This window comes from Procambarus clarkii, chromosome 11 (genome assembly GCF_040958095.1).
Source record: "Procambarus clarkii isolate CNS0578487 chromosome 11, FALCON_Pclarkii_2.0, whole genome shotgun sequence".
In the NCBI taxonomy this organism is placed as follows: Eukaryota; Metazoa; Arthropoda; class Malacostraca; order Decapoda; family Cambaridae; genus Procambarus; species Procambarus clarkii.
In genome coordinates, this window is record NC_091160.1 from 2,142,354 (window position 1) to 2,155,307 (window position 12,954).

Consider the following 12,954-nt stretch of genomic DNA (forward strand, 5'->3'; position numbering starts at 1 on the left):
CGCTCGCTCCACTTACCTCCGACACGCGCCAAACTTCCGGGAAATTCCCTCAAAACCCTTGAGGACTAGACACCTGCGCACCATCTGTCCAGGTGCCACTCACGTGAGTGCCACCTGGCAGATGGCGCGCGCAGTTGTAGTCCTCATCTTCGCTACTCAGGTGTACTCCCCTTCATATAGTCTAAGTTAGCTGTACTCCCCCCTTCATATAGTGTAGGGCAGGTGTACTCCCCCTTCATATAGTCTAGGGCAGCTGTACTCCCCTTCATATAGTCTAGGGCAGCTGTACTCCCCCTTCATATAGTCTAGGGCAGCTGTACTCCCCTTCATATAGTCTTGGGCAGCTGTACTCCCCTTCATATAGTCTAAGGCAGCGGTACTCCCCCTTCATATAGTCTAGGGGAGCTGTACTCCCCTTCATATAGTCTAGGGCAGCTGTACTCCCCTTCATATAGTCTAGGGCAGCTGTACTCCCCTTCATATAGTCTAGGGCAGCGGTACTCCCCCTTCATATAGTCTAGGGCAGCTGTACTCCCCTTCATATAGTCTAGGGCAGGTGTACTCCCCTTCATATAGTCTAGGGCAGCTGTACTCCCCTTCATATAGTCTAGGGCAGCTGTACTCCCCTTCATATAGTCTAGGGCAGCTGTACTCTCCTTCATATAGTCTAGGGCAGCTGTACTCCCCCTTCATATAGTCTAGGGCAGCTGTACTCCCCTTCATATAGTCTAGGGCAGCTGTACTCCCCTTCATATAGTCTAGGGCAGCTGTACTCCCCTTCATATAGTCTAGGGCATCTGTACTCCCCTTCATATAGTCTAGGGCAGGTGTACTCCCCTTCATATAGTCTAGGGCAGCTGTACTCCCCTTCATATAGTCTAGGGCAGCTGTACTCCCCCTTCATATAGTCTAGGGCAGCTGTACTCCCCTTCATATAGTCTAGGGCAGCTGTACTCCCCTTCATATTGATTGATGAAGATTAAGCCACCCAAAAGGTGGCACGAGCATGAATAGCCCGTAAGTGGTGGCCCTTTGGAGCCATTACCAGTATCAAGACTGATACTGGAGATCTGTGGAGGTGCGACTGCACCCTGCGTGACGGGAGATTTCTCTCGTGCCCCTTCATATAGTCTAGGGTAGCTGCACTAATGCAGATGTACGTAATGTATTAAGAACAAAAAAACCGTCGCTCTACCGTCCAGCCCAAGTGGTTGGGGATAATGGCTGATTAATGACACTACATGGAAGCTTCCAGGACAGCTGACGACTTGTTCATATAACACTTCAAACTGTTTAATGAAACATGCAATCTATGTAAAATGTGATCTGATCTCCAAATCCATAACCAGCCCACCCAATTGTGGAGCAGGGACAGAGGTAATGGGAGTCACCATTGAGCTAAGACACGACAAACTTGAAGTGTTCAATGTGTACAGGTCTCCACAAGCCGAAATGGATCTCTCTGTGTTATTTGGACACGCGACAACAACAAACACAATCATTTGTGGAGATTTTAATGCCCATCATCGATTGGCACTGGGCTCGAACAAAACAAATGAAGCCGGCATACACATTACACATCTACTGGACCAGCTTCCAGAAATACAAATCCTAAACAAGAATGAACCTACCCACATCCAAGGAGGCAGGTTAGACCTAACCTTCGTTTCAGCCTCCCTAAGAGATGCAGCAACATGGTCAGTTGAGCCCACACTCACAAGCGACCACTATGGGGTCCAAATTGATCTTCAGTTAGACCTACCCACCCCACCTCCGCCTCCATCTGAAGCCTGGAACTTTGCTTTAGCAAACTGGGACCGATTTCAAAACCTCATTTCAGAGTGGCAAAGAAACTATGATCTTCCCGAAGACATTAATCAGGCAGAACAAGAATTTGTCAAAGCGATTCAAAGTGCAGCCAACCACTCAATCCCACTGAAAAACAGTCCACCGGACACCATAAAGATCATTGGTACTATTGCGAACGTGTCAAAGAACTCAACCATAGACTCAATAGAACAAGAAAGCTATACAAAAAGCAGCCAAGTGACCGCAACAGGATCTTACATTGTGAGGTCAAGGAACATGTACATCGAGAGACCAGACAAATAAAAGAACAAAAGTGGCTAGAATGGTGTTCACACCTGAATGAACACACCTCTCTCGGGGAGATGTGGCAGCAAATTCACCGGGCCAAAGGGAATAAAACACCTAAAGCTCCACACCCCAAAGATCCTCAACAGGAAGCCGAAGTACTGGCAACCAGGTTTGCAGAGAGAGCAGCCAGCAATCAACTTCCACCAGATGTATTAGCAGTACAGACCGGACTAGAGGAAGAAAGGTGGCACAGAATCCTTACAGCATGTGAAGAAGTCCCTGACACTAATGCCCCCTTCACACTGGATGAGCTCAATCGGGCTAAGAAAAACTCCAAGGATACATCCCCTGGAGCCGACAAAATAACCTATAAAATGATTAGAAACCTCGGCCCAGAGGGAGACGCTGCTTACCTAAGGTTAATTAATTTAGCCTGGACTTCTCAAACTAGACCTTCTGCTTGGAATAGAGCAGACATAGTGCCGATCCCAAAACCCAAAGATCCAGCTAATCCCAGTCCCATCTCTCTCCAAAGCTGTGCAGCCAAGACGGCTGACAGAATGGCACTCAACAGACTGGAGTGGAAAATGCCTAAACTGCACCATGATATGTATGCCTATAGAAGAGGGGTTGGCACAGTGGAATGTATTACAACTCTGTTAGCCCACTTGAATGACAGACCAGGAATGCTGATATTCCTGGACCTCGAAAAAGCCTTTGAACTGACTAGCGCCCCAGCTATTCTCTGCTGCCTCATTGACAAAGAGGTCAGAGGCAACCTGCTCTCCTGGACCAAAAACTGTCTCATAAACAGAGAAGCAAGAGTAAAACTTCATGGCACAGTCTCTGAGTACAAAAGACATGAAAATGGCACACCGCAAGGAGGTATTCTTAGCCCTCTTCTCTTGAACTGTTTAATGGAAAGAATAATGAGGTTGAAACTCCCACATCACTGCAGGCTGCTAAACTACGCGGACGACTTTGTCATCATCATAAAAGGAAGGGATGCGGCGCGCCTTGCACCCAAATGCTTAGACTGCATCAGTAAAGAGGCAAAACAGATTGGGATCAAACTCAACCCCTCAAAGTCAAAGGCCATGCCCATAAAAATAGCGAAGCCCAACATCCAACTCACAGTACAGGGTCAACCAATAGAATGGGTCGACACCTATCAGTATCTAGGAATCATCCTGGACAAACACATGAATTTTAATGCTGAGGTCACATACTTGAGAGAGCGAACTGCGGCCCGGACGGCAATCCTCAGGTCGCTAACCTCCCTTTCTGGAGGAGCCAATCTGCAAGTCCTTCGCACATACTATGTACAGGCAGTCAGTTCAGTGATCGATTATGCCGCACCTGCACTCACAAATCTATCACACCAACAGTGGAAAAAGCTTGAAGTTGCCTAAAACAATGCTATGAGAGCTGCACTGGGAGCCCCCATGTGGACCAGGCTTGAAACTCTTAGACTGGAGACGGGTTTGCCCTCTCTACAAGAAAGAATATCACAAAGGACAGCTACAATTATCAGTAAGATAATTATTTCTTCTGATCCAATCCCAGTACGGCAGGCTTTGGTGGTTGGACTAGGCCAAAACAATAGAAACTCTTGGGTTGCAAGAGCAGGAAAAGTCCTAAACAGACTACATTTAAAAAACATGATTCTTGATAGAGAGGGTGATCATCCACACCCAAATTACACTCCTTCCGCGCCGTGGGAAGAGCCTACTTTCAAAATAGTATAGAAAGTCTCCCAATGAAAAAGGCTGCCTATGATCCAACAATCCTAAGGCGCATAATAGAAGAGCAAATGTATAGCATAGCAGTAGCAGGAGCCACCCACATCTTCACAGACGGATCGGTGGACACAGAAAATGAGAGTGCTGGCGCTGCTCTTTGCACGACCAGCGTTCAGGCATATTGGAGACTGGGAGGACTAGTATCATCAACCCAAACTGAGCTGTTTGCCATACAACAGGCATTCGCATATGTGATTGCACAAAACACTCAAAATGCAATCATACACACAGACTCAAAAGCTGCACTTCAAATACTAGGACAAAAACAATGGAAAGATAATGTGGAAATAATTACCACCATTTTGTATCAAGGAGCAGTCGCTAAAGGCAAAGGCCTCAACATAACTTTAAACTGGATCCCATCCCATATTGGAATCCCATTAAATGAAAAAGCTGATGAAATTGCTAAATTGGCAACTCGTCATCCAGTGATACATAAAACAATTCAACCCAGCCTAGAGAACATAAAAAACATCATCACCAAAAAACTCTCACATCTCAACAAAGCCTACCTGCACCAGAGAATAGCTGAAGGTTCGCCATCTGCAACATGGTATCTTCAGGCAACCAAATTAGAAAGGTTAAATATCCCAAAAGGAATCCACAGGGAAATAGCAGTTAGGCTATATAGACTACGTCTAGGTTACAGATGCAACTGGGAGATTGGTGAACCCCGACAGAGAGAGTGCATCTTCTGCCAAACTGTCACAGAAAAGCCATTACTTCACTATCTTCTGGAATGTGAAGCAACCAATGACCTTAGAAGAGCTTTAAGAGTTCCTGAATCATGCAGTGGCCAACCTGAAGCCATCAACACAGCCACTCTCCTGGTCAACAAAGGTGTCCAGCAGCTGGACACCCTCATAAAGACTGTGAAGCAGTATCCTCCCCCACGATAACAGCTTGATGGTTAAATGCAACCTCAGAACACTGGGGAAAAAAAATTGTACCACTTACGGGCTATTCATGCCCGTGCCACCTCTTGGGTGGCTTAATCTTTATATATCTATCTCTATCTTAATGAAACACACGGGAGACATCTCCCGTCACGCAGGGTGCAGTCGCACCTCCACAGATCTCCAGTATCATCTATTGATACTGGAAATGGCTCAAAAGGGCCACCACTTATGGGCTATTCATGCCCGTGCCACCTTTTGAGTGGCTTAATCTTCTCTCTCTCTCTCTCTCTCTTAATGAAACAAATGAAGGTTCATATATCGCTATGAAGCGGTAGTTTATGGTAATGTAATGACCTCGTTGTAATGAACCCACCCCAGTGGGAACAATTATCCAAGAGCAACGCCAATTCAACGTTAAAGTAACGTCATCAACATCGATTCGACGTCGAGCCAAAGCCAATCCTGGATATTGTGGATATTGATTGATAAAGATTAAGACACCCAAGAGGTGGCCTGGGCATGAATAACCCGTAAACACCATAAGAATTACGTTAAGAAGTACGTTAAACAGTAACAAGGTTGGACAGGTGGAACGGTCACACAATGATTGGCGAGTCATCGAGCAAATTGGTTATTGAAAGATTGAACAGTTTTAACCATAAATATGTAACAACATTCGCTGGTTAACGCATGTATATAAAGGAATATATTGAAACTCGACGAACAAATAATATACCCTGATCCCTTGTGAAACAGCAGAGTAGTCTACGTTCTCAGGTCACACTTGGGGATAAGGAGAGGTAAAGTAATTATCAGGAGAAAGCGCTAAGCCATTAGGACAATATAACCTTTGGAAGGGATTAAGATTTAGGATAGGACGGAGGGAAGGAATGGTGCCCAACTACTTGGAAATTGAAATTGAAATAAGTTTATTGAGGTAAAATACACATAAAGGGATGAGGTAGCTCAAGCTATTCTCACCCCGTTCAGTACATCGTGTTAATACATACATAGACACACATCACAAGCAGTAAACATATTACCGAACATTCTGAGAGATAAACATATACATTTCCTAACTACTTAGACGGACGGGGATAGAACACCGACCTGAACGAAGATGTCAAGTCCTTGTACAGGTATGGGCAAAGGACTCGGGGTCGAGCCCCTATTCCCCCATCCTCCTATTTATACCCACCCAAACTCACTCATATCTGTGTCTAACCTACTCTTGAAACAATCTAGTGATCCAACGACTACTAGGTTACCTGATAATTTGTTCCATAACCCAAGAACCAGTTTCAAACCCGAATGGAACAGAGCTGGTGATTTAGTTAGAAATTTTGCGAAACGAAGCCCTGAAACTAATCTTAGGATTGCAGAGAAATTCTGATTGAGGTAATGAGGAAGGAACTACACTTACAGATTATTAGGGATAATTTCTGAGGTAAATATTTATTCTCCAATTAGGCTAACGAGGGCAGGGGACGCTAATGAGTGTATTTTGTTATATGAGAAACAATTAACACCACCATGGGTACAGGTAAAAATACCGTCAAGTTTCTCACAGATTAAGGAGCAAATCAAGAAGAAAATATTCCTGACTGTCAAAAGTCGCCACAGAGCCAAAGTAACAGGGGCCTCGTAGCCTGGTGGATAGCGTGCAGGACTCGTAATTCTGTGGCGCGGATTCGATTCCCGCACGAGGCAGAAACAAGTGGGCAAAGTTTCTTTCACCCTGAATGCCCCTGTTACCTAGCAGTAAATAGGTACCTGGGAGTTAGTCAGCTGTCACGGGCTGCCTCCTGGGGGTGGAGGCCTGGTTGAGGACCGGGCCGCGGGGACACTAAAGCCCCGAAATCATCTCAAGATAACCTCAAGATATAACGGAAGGCAGACCCACCGCGATGTGGTACAAAGCCACTGGGCAATCCTCTTTCAACACGGGAGACATCTCCCGTCACGCAGGGTGCACTTGCTCCTCCACAGATCTCTAGTATCAGATCTTGATACTGGTAATGGCTCAAAAGGGCCACCACTTACGGGCTATTAATGCGAGTGCCACCTTTTGGGTGGCTTAATCTTCATCAATCAATCAATCCTCTTTCAACCCTGGATAAAAGCTATACAGGGACATTGCAGTAGCCATACACAAACTAAGACTTGGCTACAAGTGCTGCTGGGAGGTAATAAACCCAATAGTTAAAGGGTGTCATATATGTGGAACAGGTGCAGAAATGCCACTTTTGCATCACTTACTATTATGTGAAGCAACTGAAGCCCTGCACATCAAACTCAACATTCAACCACCTGGAGCAGCTGCATTAAATCTATAGTTGTATATAGACGTACAATAATCTGTGTGTTAGATTTTGTTTTATTATGCTTAGAATAATGTATTTGGAATGCAATTTGTACTTTTGACTAACATTTGTTTATATTTCAGTCTTGCAGACCGGGTTCGCATTCCTTGAGGCAGGCTCCGTAAGGTCCAAGAACACCACCAACATCCTTCTCAAGAACATGCTCGATGTCTGTAAGTTATCAAACACCTTCGTTATTTGTTATCGTATCTGGCTTATGTCTGGTGAACCAGCACATGATTTTTTTATTCCTATCTCATAGCTAAAGTAAGCACTCAATGTATATAACTTTGCCGACTCTTGTATTCCTGTAATTTCCTGCTTTTGCTTTTCCATCTGCTGGTGTTATATACTAAATTGTTCTCTGTATTCAATTAACCGACTTCCTCCCACCAAGCCTCACGTAGTAATAATGATATGAATTCCACAATCGTCCCCACCCTGTACTAACCATCTGCCCTGTTACTCTCCCCAGTCATTGGTGGCATAGCGTACTGGCTGGTGGGGTTCCCGCTGGCGTTTGGAGGCGGGAACAGCTTCTCTGGTACAGAGTACTGGGCGTCGTACGGGCTGTCGGACGAGCACCTGGCCTTCTGGTTCTTCCAGTTCGTCATCGCCACCACAGCCTCCACCATCATCTCGGGGTCGATGGCTGAGCGGTGTGCCTTCAATGCTTATCTCATCTACACGACCGTGCTGTCAGGTGGGTGTGAAGCCTCTTTCTCTCTGTAAAGTATGTTTCAAATTTAGCAGGATACTTTACACTATTTAGTGGTCAATGAATAAATAACTTTACTCACAGGCTTTATTTATATAATTTAGATAATATTTGTGCCTTCAATGCCTTCAATGTATGTTTCAAATTTAGCAGGATACTTTACACTATTTAGTGGTCAATGAATAAATAACTTTACTCACAGGCTTTATTTATATAGTTTAGATAATATTTGAGAGGAACCTTAACAGGGCAATCTTGAGAGAAAGACAATTTGTTAGACAATAATAGCCTAACACTGATCATTATAATTAAACTTTATGTGTTTCTCAATAAATTTAAAAGGCAATGCAAACAATAGTACATTTCCCACGGAATTAATAGATACATTATAAAATACAGCAGTGTTGGTACAGCTGTAGTGTGCCGTGTTTTAATCATGTTTGTGTGTTGTAACAGCTCAGTTATGATAATATTTGTGTTTGTACAGCTGTGGTGTACCCGGTGGGTCACACTGGACCTGGTCAGACGTTGGCTGGCTCAAGAGTCAACACTACCAGGACTTCGGTGGCTCTGGCGTCGTCCACCTCACAGGGGGGGTGGCAGCTCTTGTTGGGGCTGTAATTCTTGGGCCCAGAATTGGTCGCTTCGGACCCAAGGGCAAGGAGATTCGTGGACACTCTGTGCCGGTATGTTCATAGAACAGTGGTAATATATTATTATCTGAAGTCATGAAGCAAGATATAAATATTTGTGGATTATCATGTTTAATACAAATATTACACGTCAAGGTGGAGGTGTAAAGTTGTGTTTGAACTTCCAGCTGGCAGCTTTGGGAGGCTTCATCCTGCTCTTCGGGTTCCTGGCCTTCAACGGAGGGTCCCAAGCGTCCATCAGCCACGAGGGTGATGCTGTAGCCATTGCCAAGGCTGTCTTTAACACTGTGATCTCGGCGTCTTCAGGAGGCATCGCTGTGCTCTTGGTGTACCGTTCTGTGCTGTGTGGGAGGGAGTCCACCTGGTCCTTCCTAATGGCTCTTAATGGTTCTCTCGCTGGCATGGTATGTACCGCTCTGCGCTGTGTGGCCGGGAGTCCATTAGTGCTAGTATGATGGGCTCTGCTCGCTGTAAATTTTCATTGACAGACGTTTGATTTAAACTTAACTTAGTATTATGATAACATAACAAATTTCTTATCAAAATGGTGTTACTTGCAATATGTCTGAGTTTGTTTATCCAATGCTTAAGGACATGTTTCCATGACAGGTGTCAATCAGTGCCGGGTGCAACGTTGTGCGGCCGTGGAGTGCCAGTGTCATTGGTACAGTGGGTGGATCAGTGTTCCTCGCCATCCACACCCTTCTGCCCAAGTTGAAGGGTACGTCACTGCTTCTCTCACCGCTCAGTTTTCTTAACTTTGTCTCAAGAAGGCAACAAGTAGCCAGTTTTATCTAACTTGAGTTTGAAATATTTTAACTTTAACGTTATGTTCTGTAGATGGCATATACTTAAATAATAATATTTATAAAATTTTATATTATTGGGAAGCGTACGTGCATATTGGGACTGTTGAGGTTGTGGATGTAAAGTTAATAAATATTTCTTCCACAGTTGACGACCCACTTGATGCTGTTGCTGTACACATGGGAGGTGGGTTGTGGGGGCTGGTTGCTGTGGCCCTCTTCCAGGATGGTGGCATTGTGTACGGGGGCAGCGCGGAGGTCCTCGCCTGGAACATAGTGGGGGCGCTGGCCATAGTGGCCTGGTCTGGTGGTCTCTGTTTAGTTATGTTTGGTTCTCTCAGGCTGCTCGGCCTCTTGAGGGTGCTTCCAGAAATGGAAATTGCAGGCAAGTGAAGATAATACATAAAGTTTTCACTTTTGTATTATATAATTGATAATTGTTATATTTTTAGTGTTATGAACGCATTCATTATACATTGTATATGTTCTATATCTCTAACAATATCTATACGCCAGGAATGGACATCTTGAAGCACGGGGAGCCAGCCTACCCAGCTGACGCTTGGCTGGAGAGCCAGTACGATGGATCCGTAAACACTCAGGAGAACAAGAGGAATTCAAGTAAGTTGTCAACTAAGTTGCTTTTAAAGTTTTGTGTGTGATGTTTATTTATTTGATAAAATTGAAATGCATCATAGAAATTCATACAGTTTTGTTATCAACATTTTCCACTATTCATCTAATCCATTATTTTCCAGATCTTCCACCCAACATGTCTGCCCCTGAAGAATTTGGTTTGACTAATTCCCAGGACCCAGCTCCAGTCCCTGGACACCTTGTATACTGGAGTCGTGCAGGACCAGTCCCATCCCACCTCTCGCCCGTCGTGTCCCTCAACAACCACGAAGCTAACCACTTGAACTCCAACAATAGTGTCTCTGAAGCTGGCTTCACAGTCCGACTGGGAGACTATGATCTGCGAGTCCTCGTTGAACCCAGAGATTAACGTGGTCAAGACCCTCATTGTTACACCAATGAGGCTTTTGACGAAACCACAAAGCTTTAAGATTATCTTTTATTTGTGATTACTTATGAAAGTATTTGTATGTTGTCATTACTTATGAAAGTATGTGTATGTTGTCATTACTTATGAAAGTGGGTGTATGTTTGTCATTACTTATGAGAGTATGTGTGTTTGTCATTACTTATGAAACCTCAAAACTCTGAGATTCTCTGTTGGTTCTTCGACATTAAAGCTTGCTTGTATTGATTCGGTAAATTGACTTAATTAATTTATATTATTTTTCTGCACTAATTACATGAAATATATTATATATATTTTTGTATATATATTTTTTTATTCGGTGAACTTAGTAAGAAACCTGATAAACTAAAGGTTTAACAAGAATTACGTTAAGGTGAAGGATGTTGACAGAGAAAGATGGCGAGCATATTTTACGACTTAAAGTAGGGACTGGAATGAAGTATGAAGTATGGAGGGACTTGAAGTATGTGCCTAGCCACATACCTTCGCCCGGCAGTCTTCCAAGAACTGCCATCGCGAATGCACTTTAATTGTGCATTTTTTTACATTTGCATTGTTCTTAATGGGTTATATTCAAGTGTTTAACTATCAATAAGTTTCCTATTCTCGGATAATTACTTCCTGTTGTCTGGTCTTGATGATTTGATGGCCCATAAGATTATAGACTTGCTGTGGATTACTACCTAACTGGATGTAAGATGACATAAGAAATGATTTTAACATGTTTGAAAGGAGTAAGGAAAACATAAAGGAATTATGAAGTGAAGACATTTCCCCAACGGAGACATCACCCACCAGACACATCACCTGCTAGACATCATCCACCAGACACATCATCCACCAGAATCATCACCTATCAGACACATCATCCACCAGAATCATCACCCACCAGACACATGATCCACCAGTATCATCACCCACCAGACACATCACCCACCAGACACATCATCCACCAGAATCATCACCCATCAGACACATCATCCACCAGAATCATCACCCACCAGACACATCATCCACCAGAGTCATCATTCACCAGACACATTATCCACCAGAATCATCACCCACCAGACACATCATCCACCAGAATCATCACCCACCAGAATCACACATGATCCACCAGTATCATCACCCACCAGACACATCACCCACCAGACACATCATCCACCAGAATCATCACCCATCAGACACATCATCCACCAGACACATGATCCACCAGAATCATCACCCACCAGACACATGATCCACCAGTATCATCACCCACCAGACACATTATTTACCAAAATCATCACCCATCAGACACATCATTCACCAGAATCATCACCCACCAGACACATGATCCACCAGACACATCATCCACCAGAATCATCACCCATCAGACACATCATCCACCAGAATCATCACCCACCAGACACATTATCCACCAGAATCATCACCCATCAGACACATGATCCACCAGAATCATCACCCACCAGTATCATCACCCACCAGACACATTATCCACCAGAATCATCACCCATCAGACACATCATCCACCAGAATCATCACCCACCAGACACATGATCCACCAGTATCATCACCCTCCAGAATCATTACTCACCAGACACATCATCCCCCAGAATCATCACCTACCAGACACAACATTCACCAGACTCATCACCCTCCAGAATCATTACTCACCAGACACATCATCCACCAGAATCAACACCCACCAGACACATCATCCACCAGACTCATCACCCACCAGACACATCACTCACCACACATCATCCACCAGACACATCACCCACCAAAAATCATCATCCACCAGACACATCATCCACCAGACTCATCACCAACCAGACACATCATCCACCAGACACATCACCCACCAAAATCATCACTCGCCAGACACATCATTTACTAGAATCATCATCCACCAGAGACAATCTTCCATATAACATTGAGGAGGGCGACGTTGAGGGACCTGTACCATGGGCTGTGGGGCGCCCGTGTGCTTCCTGAGGCCCACCACCACCAGACAGTCGTGCTCGTACTGGATGGCCTCCATTTGTCCATTGAAAATCGTCTGCTGTTAAGATACGTAGCCACGTTGTTGAACAACACATTTTGAGTCAAATCAATTATGTTGAATTAAATAAATATATGTATTTAAGAGAGAATGTTTTTTTCTGCTCAAGGGTGGGGGGGCCAGACGCTTGGACCTAGCCTCATCCAGCGTTGAAGGGTGAGTAATGCTGGCTATGTGCCCAGAGTGGGAACTTCGAGGTCTATCTCCTCTACTCCCATTAAAAAGGAGTCGGCATCAATGGCCCTTTCCAAATATATTGGGGAAAGGTGGCTGTCTGAGTCTATAGAACTTCTTCTCTCCACCCTTCCCTGGAAAATATATATATATGTCGCACCGCACTACTTGGCCTAAAATGCAGAATGATTTTCGTTATTTTCAAATATTTCTTTCCAAATTGGTTTATTCCAAAATAATATTATATAATATTTAGTACACGAATTACTGACTTATGTTTGGTTAACCTAATAAGAACATTTTTTATGTTCTTAATATAATATTACTAT

General features: G+C 44.1%; 1 protein-coding gene across 1 annotated transcript in view; it reads left to right on the forward strand.

The window, feature by feature from the left end:
* LOC138363497 (putative ammonium transporter 1) overlaps positions 1-10,344 on the forward strand; it is a 12,188-nt gene extending 1,844 nt beyond the window's left edge. Inside the window, exons 2-9 of the mRNA XM_069322846.1 lie at positions 7,245-7,334; positions 7,637-7,859; positions 8,367-8,565; positions 8,700-8,936; positions 9,142-9,253; positions 9,487-9,723; positions 9,855-9,959; positions 10,097-10,344. Coding sequence (XP_069178947.1) covers positions 7,245-7,334; positions 7,637-7,859; positions 8,367-8,565; positions 8,700-8,936; positions 9,142-9,253; positions 9,487-9,723; positions 9,855-9,959; positions 10,097-10,344 — 1,451 coding nt within the window. The remainder of the gene's footprint in view (positions 1-7,244; positions 7,335-7,636; positions 7,860-8,366; positions 8,566-8,699; positions 8,937-9,141; positions 9,254-9,486; positions 9,724-9,854; positions 9,960-10,096) is intronic.
* Positions 10,345-12,954: the final 2,610 nt, after the last annotated feature.